We start from the raw sequence: 19794 nt of genomic DNA, 5'->3' as shown, positions 1-19794 counted from the left end.
TTCCAGGTGAGGAACTGAATCTCGCATGAGTGTAGAGGTTCAAAGGGTGGACCCATTAGGCGTGTGAGGACCAGGTTGAGGTTCCACATCGGAGCCGGTGGGTGACTAGGTGGAATGACTCGTTTGAGTCCTTCCAAGAATGCTTTGATGGCAGGCACTCTGAATAGAGAGAGGTGCTGCCTGGTTTGCAGATAGGCTGATATTGCGGTCAAATGGACACGTATAGAGGTGTACGCCAGATTGCATCGGTATAGGTGTAATAGGTAGCAGATGATGTTTTGGATGGATGCGTCCAGCGGGTTAATGTCATTATTACTGCAATAAGTGACGAACCTTTTCCATTTGGCTGCATAGCAAGCTCTTGTAGTGGGTCTTCTGGCCTCCTTGATGATGTCCATACAGTCAGGTGGCAGGTTGAGATAGCCAAACTCTAGGACTTCAGGAGCCAGATTGCCAGGTTCAGCTGTTGCGGATCTGGGTGCTGAATCTCTCCATGATTCTGCGTCAAATGAACGGGTTTGATCCGCAGCCTTTGATGCGGCACCACGGAAAGTTCGAGGAAGGTGGTGTACCATGGCTGGCGTGCCCACGTAGGAGCAACTAGGACGAGTGTCAGGGAGTGTTGTCTGAGTTTGCGAGCCACCAGCGGTATCAATGGCGCTGGGGGAAAAGCGTACGCAAATCTGCCGGACCAGTTCATCCATATCGCATTGCCCTGCGACTGCGGATGTGGGAACCTGGCGGCAAAGCTTTGGCATTTTGCGTTTTCGCTTGTGGCGAACAGGTCTATCTCCGGATGACCCCACTGCTGGAAGTACGGCTGGAGTACTGATGGGTGTAACTCCCACTCGTGCATCTGGTGGCTGTGTCTGCTGAGCAGATCCGCCATCTGGTTGTCCTTGCCGGGGAGGTGTTCCGCCATGAGGAATATGTTCCTCTGAATGGCCCACTTCCACATGCTCTGAGCCAGATGAGACAACTGTGGAGAGTGCGTTCCTCCCTGCTTCTGTATGTAGTACATTGCGGTCATGTTGTCCGTCCGGATCAACACGACCTTGTTGCACAGATGTACTTTGAATGCCTTCATGGCTAGGAAGATTGCCATCAGTTCCAGAAGGTTGATGTGCATCTTCTGTTGTGTCGTCCATAGTCCCTGCACTGTGTAGTGGAGTACATGAGCTCCCCATCCCTGGAGAGACGCGTCCGCTGTCAGTACTATTTGTGGAACAGGCTCTTGGAACGGTCGGCCCTTGCAAAGGTTTTGTGGAGTCCACCAATGCAGAGAGTTGTATGCCCGACCGCTCACCAACACTAGGTCTTTTAGCTGTCCTTGAGCCTGGTTCCACTGACGTGCTAGGCACTCCTGAAGCGGGCGCATATGTAATCTCGCGTGTGGGACTATGAAGATGCAGGAGGCCATCATGCCTATCAACTGCATGAACACTCGCGCTTGAAGTGAGTGTTTGGGTTTGAACTTGGAGATCAGCAGTTGCATGCTGTTGATCCTCACTAAATTTGGCTGAGCTGTGGCCGCCAGAGTGTCTATAGTCGCACCTAGGTACTGTTGTACGTGTGCGGGCTGGAGATGGGACTTTGGGTAATTTAGTGAGAATCCCAGACTGTGAAGAAGGTGAATGGTGCGGGACATGTGGCTGGCACATTGCTGGGCTGACTTCGCTTGAACGAGCCAGTCGTCCAGGTAGGGGTAGACGTGTATGTGCTGCCTCCGTAGATGTGCTGCCACCGTAGCTAGGCACTTCGTGAAAACCCTGGGCGCTGTTGTCACGCCGAAGGGAAGGACTTTGAATTGATAGTGCTGCCCCTGAACAGTAAACCTGAGGTATTTTTTGTGTGGGGGTGAATGGGGATGTGGAAATACGCATCCTTGAGGTCCAGCGTGGCTAGGAAGTCTCCCTGCTTGAGAAGCGGAAGGACTTGCTGGAGAGTGAGCATGTGAAAGTGCTCTGAAAGAATGTACCGGTTCAGGGGTCTTAGGTCTAATATAGGTCTGAGTGACCCGTCCTTTTTTGGTATCAAGAAGTAGAGGGAGTACACTCCCGTGCCCTGCTCGTGGACGGGTACGACCTCTATAGCGCCTTTTAGAAGCATACTTTGCACCTCCTGCTGTAAGAGCGTTAAGTGCTCTGAGGACATAGGACGGTTTCTTGGCGGTATTATGGGTGGAGTGGAGGTTAACTCTAGACAGTAACCGTATTTGACAATATCTTTGACCCACCTGTCCGTGGTGATGGAGTTCCACGTGGACAGGAACCTTTGTAGCCTTCCCCCGACAGGTGTTATGTGGTCGGGAGGAAGGGAGAGGGCGTCACTGCTTGTTTTTGGGGGAGGACCTGGTGTTGCCGTAGCCGCGTCCTCTGCCCTTTGTACTGGAGCCACGATATCCACCTCGGGTGTTTTTATCGTAGGTGGTCTGTGTATTGCCTTTGTTATACGTTTGTTGTGACCCGTCCTCTACCTGCTCCCTTGTTTCCGGGGCGACGAAAGGAGCCGCTCCGAAAGGACTGAGTTTGGAGGGCGCCCATGGACTTTGCAGTGTCCGTGTCCTTTTTGATCTTTTCAAGGGTGGTGTCAACCTCCGGCCCGAATAAATAGTCGGGGTTGACAGGCTGGTTGAGTATATTATTTTGTACCTCAGGCTTGAATCCAGAGATTCGTAACCAGGCATGGCGTCGCAGCATGACGCTTGTGTTTGTGGCCCAGGCAGCTGTGTCAGCGGCATCTAGTGCACACTTGATGGAAGCATTTGTGAGTAGCTGTCCTTCTCTGATGGGAATTTCTGCGCCTTCCTTGAACTGGTCAGGGAGATGTTGGAATAGTTGCTCCAGTGTGTCATAGTGCGCTCTATCATAGCGAGCAAGGAGCGCTTGAGTGTTGGCTATGCGCCATATGTTGGCAGCTTGGGCGGCAACTCGCTTGCCAGAGGTCTCTAACACCTTGGACTCTTTGTCCGGGGGAGGAGCGTCACCTGTCGTTTGCGAGTGTGCCCTCTTGCGAGCATTCGCTACGACAATGGAGTCTAGTGGTAATTGGCCTCTGATGTAAGTAGGGTCCCCAGGTGCTGATCGGTATTTCTTATCAATCCTGGGGTTTATCACTCGTGCCCTGGTGGGTTCCTTGAAAATGTCCTTGGCTGGTTTGAGGACTCCTTTCAACATGGGCAGAGTCTTTACATGCCGTTCTGAGGATGCGAAAGTGTCCATAAGAAAGTCATCTTCGATGGTGTCAGAGTGAAGCTGCACCCCATGGTTATTGGCAGCACGTTCAGAGCGTTGAAGGCTGCAGTATCCTCTGTGGGAGATGTTTTTGCCCCATAGAGTTGTGGGTCCTGTGCATCGAGAGTTGCACCTGGGTCCACTGGGTCGCCCCAAGTGTGATCAGGGTCCTGCTGGTCATCAGGGTCCATGTCTCCACGGTAGGGGATTTGGTCCTCCATGTAGTCCTCCAACGCATCCGTGTCGGAGTGTGTGGGAGAGAATAACTGTGGTTCCTGGTAGGATGAGTGGAAAGGTTCATAAAGGGCAGGTTCTGATTCTACAGGCAGCTTCCTTTTTAGTGGGATCCTGAAAGGGTCCAACGGTGGTTCCGAAGTTATTCTCCGCTCGTGGAGAATCATTCTGCCAGTGTTGGCGTCGATGACACGTGCCGGAGACGTCTCGGTAGGTGTACTCGTGGACTGGGTGACCCGTGTCCTGAGTTGGAATATTTTCGGGATAGTGGACGGAGGCAAGCCAAAGGTAATGTTGGCTGGCACCGAAGAGGCTGCCGGAGCGTCGATCGGTCCGGAACCCGACGGGTCCTGGAGGGCAGTCTTGGTTTTGCTGCTTTGTGCCGCGAAGGGTCGCGTTTGGAGCGCCTTTGAGGCTTTTGCACCGACCAGGTTCGTAGAGGCAGCCGTGGACTTTTTCGGCGCCGGTGGTTCATCGAGTCGAGGTGTGGAAATGACAGTCGACATTTTCGATGCGTGAGGCTTTGGTGTTGTCGAGGGAGCGATGCGAGACGTAGCAGGCAGTGCGGTCCTCGGTGTCGGTGGCGTCGGGAGTTGAGCAGGTTTGTTGGCGCCGAAGGCCTTTTTCCGTATGTCAACTCCGACGTCGCCCGCTTCAAGTTCGGCACCGAAGTCTCTCTTGGGGCGCTCGGTGCCGACGTGTTTCACTGGCGTCAAAGGCGTGGGAGGCCTCGATCCGACTTGCGCCACTTTCGGTTTCGGTTTCGTTTGAACCGGCGCCGCTTTCGGTTTCGGTTTTGTAGAAGTGAAACCAGCCGGTTTAGGCAGTAATGGCTGCCGCTTAATGTCCGAGGCCGGGCCCGAGGGCGGGGCCGAAGAACTGCGGGATGGGTCTCGGGTAAGGCCCGAAGGCGATCCCTCCACCGGAGCCATAGACTGTGGCACTGGGCTTTCTTCGGTTTGAACAGGTAGGCCTTGTTCATCATTGGAGCTACTCTCTTCGGCCCCTAAGGCCTCCTCGTCGTCTCCTACCTCGGTGTCTTCACCTCTGTGGAAGAGTGATTCGTCGACTTCGTCCGATCCGGAGTCGTGCTCGGAAACGGGACTGGAGGGTAGGACATCTTCGGCCTCGTTGAAGATGTCCGCTGGTGCCGGTGCCGCGTGCTGCGCTTAGAGTCTCGCAGCTCGTCGATTCCGTAGAGTCTTTTTGGAACGGAACCGGGCACAGGCCATGCATGTCGATTCGTCGTGGTCCGGCGAAAGGCATTTGTTGCACACCGGATGGACGTAGATGTGGGGGTACTTCGCATTGCACACCGGACACCTCTTGAATGGCGTCCTCGATTCCATCGTCGAAGTAGTCGATGGACAGGTAAATGCGAAAAAAGTCGGTCCTGAAAGTTAGTAAACTAACAAGGTGGTATCGAAAACCGATCGATAAACAGTACCGACGCGAACTAAAAGCCTTTTGGCCTCGACAAAAAATTTTCATAACTTGAGCTAAGATAGCACATCCGAACCCAATGGCGGAAAAAAACAATCTGAGGATGGAGGGGATGCCCATGCGCACTGTAGTCCAGGGGAGGAGTCACCTATCCAAGGATACTTCGAAGACTCTTCCAGGACAACAACGTGCAAACATCCGGACCCAACACTAGGCGGCGATCTATGCACAGATATGAATTCAGCAGCCCACATGCCTCGAACACCTTACTTCATGGAATGTGCTTGATTATTAAATTCAAAAAGAAACACAAATGCAGCTGACCACTTAGTGTGAAAGGCATGGGCCGTAATAATTACTAGTCTGGAAAGCTCCTTAAAAGGCTATCAAGATGAGGATTATTTGTATTGGCGTTTTCACTGAATCTAGCATATAAAGATTTAAAGTTTCAAAGTAACTTTGCTGAGGGCCTCCTGTCCACCTCATTTATGGTTTGAGGGGTGTAAGGGACAGATCTAGTGGCACTGCATGTATTGTTGTTCTGTAGGCATTTCACTGGGTGCTTGAAAGTTGCACTTCAAACACTAAAAAATAATGTTGCCATCAAAAAACATCATGCGGCTTAAAACTGAAGAAAGTACACAAAATAGAAAATGCAAAGTACACCATACTACAAACGAAAACCCACCCCCAAAACAGACGTAATTTAGGCCTATACTTCAAGCTTCACCTTTTGAATAATGGAACCATCTGTGAAAAGCTGTGAAACAACTAACAGCTAAAGAGGAATGCTCCAACATTCATTTCTATATATTGTGTGGACTGTGGAAAGTTGTGTGCTGTTGTGATTACTTGGTCTTGGCAGACCCTACAAAAGGTAAGTTCAAAGCTCACTAAAAAGGTGAATGTGTTTAAAATAAAAATATTCAAGTGTTTTTAGAACTATGCGGTAAAACGGCGAGATGACTATTCTAAGCATATGGATACACAGAATTTTTTACTTTTAAAAACAATCCGACGCAATGAATCAGTGGAAACAAAGTCACAATACACTCCATTAATAAAAGAAAACTACTTACACATATGGCATTGATGTCAGACTCATGGCCCGTGAACGTCTGTCGGCACATTCCTTCTCGAACGTCCCAGAGTTTGGCAGAAGCGTCACAGGCGCCGGAAACAAAGCACCGGGAATCTGGGGCAAGAGACAAGCTCATGACATCTCCAGTGTGTCCAGTAAACGTGGTTGTCTGCTGCCCAGTTTCAATATCCCAGAGAGCACTGCGCAAGAAAATACAATGAGCAACAAAACCATTAGATCCTACTGGCGATTTCAGTAACTCAAAATTCATGTGTAGATTTTTAGGACATGTCTGGTGTAATGCTGGTGTAATGATTCACAAGCATTCCAAATATGTCACTGCAAGAATACAAATTGTTTAATAGTATTCAATATTAAATGTAGCTCTCAAAGCATGCCACCTTCCAGGTATTCGAGAGTTTACATTTAAAAATACTTTAGAGAAATGCATGTGCCTCTACTAATTTATTACATATGCTGAATAGGTTCTTATTTTGCTATGTAATGACAAAATGGCAATAATAAAAAATACTTTTGTAATGCACAAGAAAACAATGATTACAATATGCACCCTGCCTAAACTGTACGTTGACAAAAGGGGAGATGCAGGGTACTGTGGGTAGTAGAAAATCACAGGTTTTTACCCAATTTAATGTGCATACAAAATGATTAAAGAGGTGAGAAATATCACAAATTAGTTGTTACTTACCAGGTGGTATCACCAGAGCTGGTAATTATTTGATTATCATCTATGAAGCGACAGCATGACAGATAACCTGTGTAAATAAAACACAACATTAATAAAGGTGGACAACATACCTATTTTTCATCTTCCTTCAATTGGATGTTGCTGTAGTATATTCACACAACATAAATTGATAGAATTCATTGGTGACCTAGGCAATAACCGAAAACTTGCCTATTACATACATGGAAAACATTATGCAAAGCATTAACTCTCGAGATTGGAGCTTCACTAGTACCATCAATATCCTTTGTAAGTAACTCCAGTTACTTAAAGTGCGGCACAGATTGTACAATTTGTAAGACCTATCCGTCGTGAAAGAGAACAAACTCTGGAGGAAGTAACAGATCTTGCCTCCCACTGGGTAGGTATGTCCTGCTAAGGGCAAACTAAAGTGGCTTGGTAGCTACTGTAGCAGGGGAAAACAAGTTAAAGGACAAATGCCCTTGCTGGCCTGCATGTTGCCTGTTGGTTCCATGCTTGTAGCCCCTAAAGGGCTGTCTGTGTGTTGCATCACTAGCTAGGAAGATGCCACTGTCTATTCAACAGTTACTTGGAATAGCACCTACATTTCCTGAACTGATGCAGAAATGGTTTAGTAGAGGTCAACAGCCCCAAAGAACATGCTGTAAACTCTGCTATCTTTAAAGATTTCCAAAGTGGAGTCCACATTTTTTTCTGAAAGGGGATGGAGATCTATCAAAGGGCATGTCCAGCAGCATAACCTCTAAATGGGCAGGAAACCTGATGGAAATCAACCAGGCATGTCCACAAAGGACAACACTGGTATCCTGCTACATCAATCCATGGACTCCATACCATACTTGGCTCTGTCCTTCAAATCATGCATCATCTGAGCCAGAGGCCCTATGATCCAAAGGGACTGCTGGCAAGATCACGCTGGCTATGGCTCAAAGAGCCTTTGTGTACTGGCCAAGTAGACCGATCGCAATTCAGGATAGCAGTACCGCTGGTAAAGGAAGACATACTTTGCCAGTGGCATTTCTCTTTATAGTTTCTCTGTTCAGGAGGATTAGTTGGATACGAGTGAAGATTCCCCTTACTGGTCATGAGCTGAACAATAAAGCTCTCTAATGAGGTGCAGAAAATCTGTCACCAGATGCCAGTCGGTCTGGCCACCTGCCTGTTCACAAGTGAGCAAGAATATGGTTTCGACCAGGCAGCAATTAAAATATCGGTTTGAGCATCTTTAAACTGGAGCGAGGGCTCAGATGTTGCCAGCTCAGGTCGTTGGTAGTTCCATCAAAACATTTGTCTTAGTTTAAGTGAAATGCGGGGGCGTGGCTAGCAGCCAAGCAATATGGCATCAGCCTAGGAGAGCTCCGTAGCAGAGGGAGCCTTCCTCATAAATCCGACCAGAAATCCTGCAAATAACTACCTCACGCAAGGCGGAGCGTGAATCGGAACAGAGGGGTGCATAGCAGCACTCTGGGCCTCCGTGCGATCTTTGACGGCCGACCTGTGAGTGATGGCGTGGGACGGCCTACACCTCCGGAAGAAGCCGGGGAGTAGAGTACGCCCTCAGCCAGCGGCCGCATCAACGGCGCCGGGACCCAAGGGAGGAGCCTGGACCCAGACGCTGTGGACGCCGCGATCAGCGGTCAGACGTGCAGGCCGCCAGACAGCAGCACATTAAAACAATGGAGCTTGGTGAACCAGACGGCAGGCGCCCGGTGCATCGGAGTCTGGGGCGGGAAAGATCGGCGACGCCGGCAGAAGCGCCGGAGGGGCCCCAGTTGTGCCGGCGCCCTCAGGCCAGAATAACGTGGTGGCATGAAAGATTGGCTGCAGGGGCTATTCCCTGAAGCACAGGAGAACCTGGCAACTGCAGAATAATGCGCTTGGCGCCTCTGGGCAGTGGCACAGTTGGCCTCCACCTGGTGAGACAAGGCCCCTCATAACCGGATTAGAGCTTGGCAGACGGGAAACGAAACGTGAAGTGACGCAGGCTAGAGACACTGAAGGAACATTCCCGCTGACTGGTACGGAGGGGGTGAATACATCGCAAGCTCCCGCAGTGCAGACTGACTCCTTATTAGGGCCCCTGGTGGAAACCGGTGCTGAAGTCGGCCTCACATCTTAATTCCAATATTAGAGGGCCCTGGACACGCATTGGGTCACAGCGGCATATACCCTGTTAGGGAAGTGTACGACTGGCCTGTGGGTCTGTGGCTTGGTGGGAGCCCCTAATACCCCGGGGGTAGACAATGCCCCGTCTGGCCCTCATAAGTAGAGGCTTACTCTACAGCACAACCACATTGGCCCCTCGTTCATTTCCTCTCTCATTCACCCGTATGTCCCCTCCCGCAATCTGCGCTCAGCTCATCTGGCTCTACTCAAAGTCCCCAGAGTCAAGCGTAAAAAATGGGGCGGCTTAAGATTCTCGTTCCTAGCGGCATCTCTCTGGAACACCCTCCCCCTGGACATTAGATCGTCTTTGCCTTACACCCACTTCAGATCCCTCCTCAAGACTCACCTATTCCGCTCAGCGTACAACTAAACCAAATTTCCTTCTTTTCCTTGCTCCCCCCCCCCTTCCTCTTCTTCCTCACTCCTGCCTTCACCCTCGCCTCCCTCAGGCAGTTGCTTTCCGTTCTTTACCTCAGCGCCAAGAAACTGTATAGTGTACACCGCGCTTTACAAATGCTTTTCACATCACATTGGCATTGCAACAACAGGGGCATGGGCGGAAAACACGAAAGGCCGCCCGAGACGGTGGAAAACGCAGCAGGCAGCGTTGACTACCGCCCTCCCCTCCATTGTAGGCCTAGCGGAACTCTTCACCAGCAATCCGAGAAGGGAGGATGAGGTCAGAGGGGTGGAATATCCGGCAAACTGGATAAGTATGCGTACACAAAAGACCAAGTTGAATCATCGCGACTAATGGAGACCCAAGCAGAGACTCCTGCACCTCAGGGCCCAGACTCAGTCACACTGCTGTACGTCATGGCCGCCCTACAGCACGTCCAGTCTTCCATCGGCTCGATCTATGCGGATATATCCCTGATAAGGGCAGATTTCTCAAGACTGTCCCAGAGAATAACTGAAGTGGAATCTACAACAATGACACTGTCCACAGAAACAACGGAATTACGTCAAGTAAAGAGACTGCAGGAAGACAGCAAGCTAATATTGGCCAAGTTGGACGACCAAGAAGGGCGCTCTAGGCGCAATATCGTCTGCATCATTGGCGTACCGGAGAAGGTGGGGGGGCCTGCTCTGGACTTATGTGGAGGACCTCATCAAGAACCACTTGAAACCAAGTGGGTTGTCGCACTTCTCCGTAGAAAGAGCCCATCGTGTACCGGGTGGGGGGGGGGGGGGGAAAAGGCTCAGACCGGGTGCCCCCCAGACCGATACCGAGCAGCGTCTTTCTGTCGACCTCCTTTGCCACGAAAGGAGGGCTTAGTGTAGATTCATTGGGGATGTTGACGTTGCTGATATTGTGGCCGATATTGCTGACTGGCAGAACAGGAAGATCGGTGTTGGTAATCACCTCTTGCAGAGGTTTGTCCTCTTCCTCTTGAGCCCCGAAAAGGTGGGTTCTTGAATTGAAGGGTACCCAAAGCCCTAGCTGTGTCGGTATCCTTTTTTATACCCTTAAGAGCTTCATCAATGTATGTTCTGAAAAGAAGCTGACCATCATAGGGCATGTCCAAAACTTTTGTATGCACTTCCGGTCGGAATGAAGTTGCCTTTAACCAAACCTGGCGCTGTAGTAAAGCTCGCCAGCCAGTTGGCGAAATCCAGTAGAGGCGATATCCATTGCACAGTCTGATCTCTGATGCAATACGTTCGCCCTCCAGCAAGATTTTTTGCTTCTTCCTTTGAGTCATCTGGCAATGCCGCAAGATATGCAGCAATATCTGCCCACATCTGCCTGTTATAGTGTCCTAACAGTGCCAAGGAATTGGATGCGCGCACTGTTAATGCGGACATTGACGAGAAAAGTTTTCCGATATTATCAAGCCATCTACCCTCTTTGTCCGGAGGAGCGGTCAGCAGAGCGGAAGGATTTTTCCATTTCCGCTGAGCAACTTGTGTGATGACCGAGTCTGGTTTGGGATGTCCGGTTTGGCAAGCTGGAGCAGTATCAGTATCTGGAGCTCTGTATTTTTTATCCAGATGAGGCAATACTGGGGGCACCGAGGAAGGGTTTTTGCATTATTGTAACACCCTGATCCCATATATAATCTATAATAGGGATAGATCTGACTGATTTTTTAAAGGGCTCTTTAAAATCATAGAGGAAGCAATCCTGCTGGTGTGAAGGCCTAGGTATTTGGAAACGCTGCGCCGCTCTTTCCACTATGTTGTGAAATCCCCCAATGTCCTCAGGAGGTGAGTCAGCTTGAGCGGGCACGGGTGAAGCTGGACAGGGGAGGACATAATCGTCCCACTCATAACGAGTAGATTGGGAGTTTTGTGATCTTCAGATGTACGTACTTTTTAGATTGGAATCCGCTGTTGTCGACGCGCCCGTTGACGGTGTAGTCGTCGACAGTGAAGCGTCAACTGGCACCATGGTAGACAGTTCCGTCATCAACGGTGTTGTCGGAGTTCTCGTCGACAGTGCCGTCGTTGATGGAGTCTTCGTCGACGATGACGTGGATGTCGACAGGATAGTCTTCGTAGACTGTGTAGTCATCGACAGTAGGTGATCGCAGCGTCGACGGTAATTTGGACATAGACAAGGACTTCTTTATCTTAAGCGTCGACGAGACAGACCTACCGGCCGTCATCGATGGAGTCGTCGTTGTGGATAATGAAGAAGCGACAGAAGTTGAAACAGTCGTCGAGGTCACACAAGGCTGTAGATGGAGACTTCCTAGTCGTCGAGGCCACCGATGAAGCAGTCGTCGACGGGGTGGAAGGCTTTTTGAAGGTATGAAGAACCTCCTGAGGAAAAACCTTCACTGAAAGAGCCTTGGGATGTACCTCTGAAGACTTTATGCGCCTTCTTTTGAGGTGGCTGCGACGAAGGGCCTGGAGAAGCCACCCTTGGTCTTTTCTAAGAGGACTGAGAAGATATGGAAGAGCCCTCACTTTCCTCAGAAGACAGTACTTGTTCTTTGTCTTTAAGCTGAGGAGACTCCCTTAGCACGACGTGCGTTAGAAAATCTGAGGGACTAGAGCTCCTTCCAGGAAGGTTCCAGAGGGTGGTGATAGCCGATTGGCTCTACTCCAAAGTTTGGTCCTTTTTTACAAAAGGACATGGATATGTTACTAAGGTGAGGCCCTTGGCCTATTACTCTATGTCTAATGAGACATTACTTTATTTATGTACCGGGGACTCCCATCCAGACGGGGAATGATTCAGGCATGTAAATCTATGAAAGATACCCTAATACTGGAGAATTCTGGAATGCTTGTGTGATTTTCAATGTACATGGTTAAAAGCAATTGGCTCTAAACAAACATTTGCCAAATGAGTTATGTGGCCCAAGGAATTCAGAGTTTTTGGGAGCCTACATTTAGTTAGTGTGCTTTTCTTTATTAGGACGGCTGTAGGAAAATCATATCTAAAGCGCTTTACAGTTTGGCAATCACGAAAGGTGCAGGAAGTAGTAACAGTAAACCAACAGATCAACATACAATCATAACAGTCAAATATAAACAAGCATGTCCTAGAGTGGCTGGGGATCTAGGTCAGAAAGGTCTTCATCAGTATCGCTTTAACTTCCCTTTTGAAAGAAGCAGTCGAAGGATTCAGTCGGATTTCAGGGGGCAGGGTATTCCAGATTATCTGTGCCATACCCGAGAATGCTTGATTGTAAGTTTCTTTTTATGGAATTTGTGGCTCGAGATGTAAGGTGCTGGTACCTCTATAGGATCTAGAGCCACCAGAGAAGCTCAAGTTTCAATTTGATATTAGAAATGCTAGCCTGCTCTGCTTGTGTATTTAACAGTTGGTTAAGAGCTATTGGAAAAGCAGCAAAACAAAAGACAAGCACATTTGAAATAAATCTCGTGGGGAGACAGCAGAATTTTCAGTACAGGAGGATGGATGTCTTTAGTTTTAGGCATGAGGAGAATCAAGAGTCCACATTTTCTTCTCCTGGAGGCAGTGTAGTTTGAACTATGGTATATCAATCAGACTAAAGCACATGGATGCTAGTAATTACTCATGTGCTCTGCATTGATACGTTATGCATATTTGTAAAGTGCACTTTCCCCAAAAGGGTATACTGGCATTGTGCAGGCATGTTCCTAGCCCGGCCTATGGCAGGTTCGTTTATTGAAAAGCCAAGTCTTAAGCTTCATACAGAATTACAAGAGAGGAGGCTCTGATGTGGAGTGGTAAATCATTCCATGCTTTAGGAGTGATATAAGAATGCCAGTCCTGCTGATCTGATTCTGTGCATGTGCAGGATGTGTGCAAGTAGGAGCCCTGCAGAGCAGAGGTGTCAGGGTGGTTGGTGGAAGGAGGTGCGACTGTTCGGACATATGTGGCTCATTGTGTAGTGAGTTGTGTGGGAAGCTGAGAACAAGTCTGCTGAGTTCTGGATGGTTTGTAGTCTTTCAGAGAGTTGCTTGGTAATCCCCACAGAGGGCGTTCCAGTGGTCTAAATTGCCAGTGATCAGGGAAAGAGTGAGTGTTTATCTAATTTTGCCTGGGAGCCATTTGAAGATCTTTCTCTGCATCTTCAGGGTGTGGAAGCAGGATGCAGTGACAGCTTTGACTGTCCTGTTTTCGGTTGATTATTTCAAGGTTTCTGGCATGGGTGCTGGGTGTGGGTCAAGTTCGGCCTGCCACCAGTTGGAGGCCCATTGTGCAATGTTCTTGCCGAAAACTTCTATACTGTGTCGAGCTTGAGACAGTTGGCATTCATAGAGTTGGCAAGTTCAGAAATGCAGGTGGAGACCTTGTTTGTGTCAGGAGAGTCTTGTTCGAGAGGAAGAATAGGAGTTGCGTGCCAGTGGTGCAGGAGACTATGTTGATATGAGAGGGGATGACATTGGCTAGAGGAATCCTGTATGCGTGGAAGAGGGTGGGGCTGAGCAATGAACCTTTAGGTACTCTGCAGATGAGTTTGCGAACTTACGAAGAGTAAGGTGCCATGCAGACAGCTTGTGTTCTGTTAAAAAGGAGCATATCCAGTGTAGAGAGGGATGCTAGATGCCAATCTTGTGCAAGTGTGCCTGTTGGAGATGGGCGTGAGTGTGTCAAATGCTGCACAGAGGTCCAGGAGAATGACGCTGCTGTGCCTCCGTCAACGATCATGCGAATGTCGCCTGTGTGGGTGAGGTGTGCTGTTTCTGTACAGTGGGTCAGCCTGAATCCAGATTGTGGCGTTGAGTTGGTAGTTGCTGATGGTCAGTGAGGTGTCAGTTGATTAGATTCTGTATGACATTTACCGGATATGGGACGGAGATGGGTGTGTAGTTAGAAAGCATGGCTGAGTTAGAGGATGAATTCGAGCAAGGGCATGACAATGTCATGCTTCCAGGTGTCTGGGAATGTAGTTAAGTTGGAGTGTTTGAAGATGGGTGTTCGTGGTTTGTTGATCACCCGAGGGGGACAAGGCGCCCGATGGGCAAATATTTGGGAACATGCAGGCAGATGTAGTATGTGGTGTGTTGTGGGAGTGGCATTTGGTCTGTGTGAGCATGCGCAGGTGACTGGTTTATGCGAGTGGAGTGCTGCTGGTGCAGGAGTGGTGGGTGTAGGGAGTGGGAGAGGATTCACAAACATGTACAGCAGTATGATTTTCCATTAAGAAATGCCTTACCTGTATGCCCAGCCAATTCTCTGCTCACCCGAACATTTCCTTCACGGGTTTTCAGATTATAAATGGAGCATATGTTGTCAAGTCCACCACAGGCCACATAGTTTCCGGATGGGGCATACGCACAAGTCATCACCCAAGAGGAGCGCAAAGGGATAGCATGTACCTAGACAAAGATTTTTTAAAGGTGTCACGAACAACATTTTTGATAATGTCTATTCAATTTCAAGCTTTTATTTTAGAATATATTTTTATTTCCATGAGTGACTTAAATGCGACAATCAAGTTACATACCTTCAGTAATGCTTTCTGGTCAATACTCTAGCTGTAGATTCTGCAGCTTTAAAATATCCACAGGCATTTGACTGGATATGAAAGATAACATAGCCCCTGCGCACCACTACATGGTGTTGTGCAACTCTGTATCACCTGCTCTGCCTTGGAAGTTACGGCTGGAGAAGCATATATCACCACCAAAGTGCTCTTTGGACACTTTCGGTATCATTTGACCCAGAGGTCAAAATGAACAGTTTGTGCCACTGTGCAGATCTCAAATTTGTAAATTTTTTAGATGGAACAAAGTCTATTCCACAGAACAGAGGGGCGGGTGGTGAGGAATCTGCAGTTAGGGAGAGGATCCACCAGGAAGAGCGTTATGGAAGCTAAGTAACTTGTTCTGATGAATACTTCTAACAGCAGATTCTTCACCTTTAAAAACAGATACCAAAGCAGTAACTTCCCTGTAATGAGTGTAGAATGTCTCAAAGCAAAAAGTCCCTCAGGATCAACCATCCAAAAAACCCTTCCTGTCAGACTTGGCTTTCAATGCATAAATGCTTTGTGAACATGTGCCATGGAGCCCACGTTGTAGTCAGACAAATATAAGGATAGGTACTCCATGTGTTAACGAACTGGCAACAGCACTCTTCTTGGTGGAATGGGCCCACAACACTTCTGGAGACTTATTTGACCATCACATAGCAGATCTTAATGCAAAGGAATATCCACCAGGACAAAGTCACTTTTTGTACTGCTTTGCTCTTTGCCACACAGATCCACACAAAGAGCAGATAGTTCACCTGATCGCACTTGGTATGAATGATAAAAGCTGAATGCTCTTTGGAGGGGTTCAGACAATGGAGTCTTTCGAGGGGTGAGATGAGGCAAAGAATTTCAAAAGAGTAATGTGCCATACAACAGGAAAGGAAGTCACAATTTTAGGAAGAAAGGCGGCTTTATTCCTCAGCACAAGTAAGGTGGTGGTGGTGGTGTAGGGCAGCTGGATGACCAAGCTTGAAGCTCACTCACATGACAAGCTGAGGTGACCATAATAAGAATGCTAGTCTTTAAGGTCGGAAGGCGTACGAACAGCTGTGCTACGGCTCAAACAAGGTACACAGAAGGAAATTAAAGACCAAATTAAGTACTCACTGAAGCAATGCAAAAGGTTTAGGCGTCAGCATGGACCATACCTTTGTTAAAAACAGGTGATTTGACACATCCAACAGTAAGTCTGCAATGGGTCTGTATTAAGTGTCATGCCACTATTGGACCAACTGACCGGTTAGACAATTTGTGAAAGGATGACATCCACTACTATGAGAGATAGATTGAATCCAGCCAACTGCTGCCTCTCCATCTCCACACATGGAGGTTTAGAATAGAGAGGCCTAGGTGCAAGACGTTACCTTTCTGCTCAGATAGGAGAACCTCTTGTAGAAGTAGCCTGATTAGAGGACAGATACTCACACTCGACATTCTGGGCACCACACTCTCCAGGCTGAAACCAGAGCGACTGGGATGACCTGGGCCAGTCGTGCCTGATCTTCAGAATGCAGGACAGCAGGCATTGGCTGTAAGATAAACAGGACTTCTGTGCTCCACTCCAAGTGTAATGTGTCTCCGAGAGAAAGCCTTCTCAGGATCTCCAACATGCAGACGTGTTGACACTGCAAGTTCTCAGCAGTAGCTAAGAGTTTATGCCAGGAATACCCCCATTGCTGGAAGACTTAACGCCACCTCCAGGTGTTGCTGTCATTATTCATCAGCTGTGTATCGTGGGCAGTTTGTCCGCCCTGGTGTTTAATGATACCTTCAGGTGTTGTACAACTAGAAAGATGTCCTGACGATCCAGCTAGGTTCAGAGACGCTGAGCTTCCTGACACAGATCCCACGACCCCACCTTGTTGCACTACCACACGGCAGTGGGGATGCCCATGAAGACCTGAAGCGGCCTTCCCTTGATGGGTGACAGGAAGCCTTTCAAACATCAAGGCAAGCCCCCCCCCCCACCTCGAATCTCCACCTCTACCAGATGCCCTCCCTAAGCCAGCAGTGACAAGTCAGTCACCATCAGCTCTGGGTGGGGTAGAGAGACAGGTTTACAGCTGATCAAATTGCTGTCAAGCAGCCACGACTGCAGAGCATGGCAAACTTGAACTGCTTATGGCTCGCCTTGAAATGCAGGTACCACCTGTAGGACTGGGATATGGTAATAGGCTTCCTGCAGGTCTAACATTACCTTCCAGTCTCCTAGAGCCAGGGTAGACAAACACTGGGCAAGCGTGAGAAACCTGAATTTGTCCTTCCACAGGAAGAAATTGAGAGTTCTATAAATACACAAAAAAAATAGGCCTCTACCCTTTTTCAGCATTAGGTAGTAACAGGAGTAACACCCACGTATCTGAGGCCAGGACCCTCTCTCGCTCATTTCTCCAAAAAGAGCCTGAAATTCCTGCAGCAAAAGTGACAAAAATCAGCTTGGATGCAGGTGGAAGAATGAATTGGCGGAGTGAGCACACAGTGGCTCTACTATCTTTGAAGCATTTGAGCAGAGTGTCTTCTCGCCAAAGAGACCCGCCAAAAAGCATATCCATGAGGGACACCTGAACTTAACACAAGAAGCGCATGCACCTCACCCATAAGTGGTGTTGGAGCGCCACGCTAGTGCTGGCAGCTCTGTCTAAACAGTTGGTTGTGTCCAGGCCTGCCCAGATGACATACTTGGCTGCATCCTCCACATCTTGAAAGCTCGGTGTCAAATTGGTGAAAAATGTTTCTTAAAGGTAAGATCTCAGCAACCGTGTCCCATAACACACGAGTACCATCCAGCAAACCATTGTTGCCGGATTGGATGAGGGCACAATTGGTGGAGGAAAACCATTCTCCAACACAATTACGTTCGACTGTCAGGGTTGGAGAGGATGAGTAATGGTAAAAGAATTGGGATTAAACCAGTTTGTGGAGACCTGTACTACCTCTCTCTGGGGTAATGTGCTGAATTAGGAAGGTAGGGTAATCTGGAGTGGGTCTGAGATGATGTGCCACGTCAGTTTACAAGATGCCAAGAGCAGCACTAAGGCAGGGGGAGTGGCCAGCCAACTTGCTTCTTGTAGGTCCATATACAAATTATATGGTGGGAATAATCCCTCTCCCCATCATCGCCAATGCTTCTTGACGCTGGTCAGTCTACTCAGAAAAGTATTTGGAGCACAGTGGGCCAGATTCTAAGCAAAGGCACTGTCTTATCAGTCACTGTGAATGGAAGCCGGGAATGTAGGGACTCAGAACAAGCTCCGCTTTGGCCAAGGTAAAGACTGATTCTGTTAAGAGTTGGACAGAATAATGGGATCAGTGTCTTCCTCGATCAGCGTAAATGCAACAGTATTCAGCAAGGATACAGGTGCAGAGCATGAAGTCAGCTCTGGAGTCTGAGATGAACTCCAAGTGGGTTCAGGAGGCACAGACTGCGCTGATGGTGTACCCACTGGCAGTAACCGGACAGGAGGCCTCAATCAATCCATAGAGCACGAAGGGCTGCCAGAGAAGGTCAGTAGGGTGGCAGATATGTGGAGCACTCATTAAATGCCTTCATCTGTAGCGGTGTCATAGATTGCTTAAGGAATTAGAGGTGCATCTGAATAAGATGTGGAATTGGCTCCTCTGTAGGGGACCTGGAGTGAGTTCGCAGAGCACCTTGACAGTCGGACAACTACTTCAATTGAGTAGCAAGGCTGGATCAAGGCCTGCTTGGATTTTGTGTGGTTTTCAATTTGGACTTGGCCAAAAACCTGGCCTGCAATGATGACCTGTTGCCGGACTGACCCAGAGAGTGGGAATGGGTCCTCGGTGTGGACCTCAAGCAGGAGTGGCCCTTAAGCAACTTCCTGCGATGCTTGGGGATGTTCAGCTTTGCTTCGTGTTCCTGGATCGCCATCAGTGCACACTCCTTGCACAACTATAGGTCATGGCCTGACCTCAAACTGAGGTATATTTTAAAGGCGAGCTATTTGCGGTTAGAAGCATCCAACAGAAAGTAATATTAAGGGACCATGATCCAAAAGAACAAGACATTTTCAAGCAAACTAATCATTCAAATGTATACTACACACAGGCCAACTCCAGGCAACTGACATGGAGATCCCAAGCAATGACAAAGCCAAGACATCTCACACTCTGCAAATGACAATGTAAAGTCAATGGCACAGTGCAACAGTCCATGATATGCCATGGAGCTCTACATCTCAGTGCTCACAGGTGACAGCCAAAGCTGCCAGCAGATAGACGCTAAAGAGAACCAAAGAACTGTGCACAGAGCTGCTTCTGATCCTTCATATTCATATATATTTTACTTACATTTGAGATATTTGGTGAACACCTATGGATTTCCTCTATTTAGTTGTGTGCATTTTAATTTCAAGTTAGTTACCTGTGACAAAAGTTCTCATCCCGCTACGCAACCCCGACAACGCCCCAGGAAAGCTGCCTGGTTCACCACCGCTCTCCAAGAATCCATGCGCACCTGCAGACGCCTGGAGAAGAACTGGAGAAAACACCAAGACAACCGAAAACCACACCACCTACAACGACGCCATGACGGACTACCACAACCAAATCGGAGCCACCAAGAGGAACTTCACGCACAACAAAATCCTGGCCAACTCCAAGGAACTTTTCAGGGTCATTCAAGAATTCACCAACCCACGAAGCGAAAGACAATCACCCCATCCCAAGACCTCTTCGACAAGCTTGGAACCTATTTCCACCTCAAGATCAAAATCCTCAACTACTTAATTGATCATCCACCAGGTGCCACAGATGCCGCCCCCCCCCCCCCCTCCCAAACACCAGCCAGCCCACCATCTCCAACTGGACACCGATCACAGCCGAAGACACCGCCTCGACTATGAAGGGCATCAAAGCAGGGGCCCCCATCGACCCCTGCCCCCCTCACATCTACCACAGAGCCGCTCACGCCATTGCACCCGAACTACAACACACCAACACCACCTTCAAAACAGGCACCCT

The 19794-nt window shown here is 48.7% G+C and overlaps 1 protein-coding gene across 2 annotated transcripts in view; it reads right to left on the bottom strand.

Annotated features, from left to right (window-relative positions):
* GNB1 (G protein subunit beta 1) overlaps nucleotides 1-19794 on the bottom strand; it is a 319936-nt gene that overhangs the window by 78555 nt on the left and 221587 nt on the right. For both annotated transcript variants that reach the window (XM_085609355.1, XM_085609358.1), the window contains exons 6-8: nucleotides 14491-14653; nucleotides 6701-6767; nucleotides 5990-6191 (exon numbers count right to left, since the gene is read on the bottom strand). In XM_085609355.1, coding sequence (XP_085465481.1) covers nucleotides 5990-6191; nucleotides 6701-6767; nucleotides 14491-14653 — 432 coding nt within the window. The remainder of the gene's footprint in view (nucleotides 1-5989; nucleotides 6192-6700; nucleotides 6768-14490; nucleotides 14654-19794) is intronic.

The sequence above is a fragment of the Triturus cristatus genome, chromosome 1_2 (assembly GCF_964204655.1).
Source record: "Triturus cristatus chromosome 1_2, aTriCri1.1, whole genome shotgun sequence".
Classification (NCBI taxonomy): Eukaryota; Metazoa; Chordata; class Amphibia; order Caudata; family Salamandridae; genus Triturus; species Triturus cristatus.
Note: the sequence above shows the minus strand (reverse complement) of the source record. Positions and strands in the feature narration are given on the sequence as shown.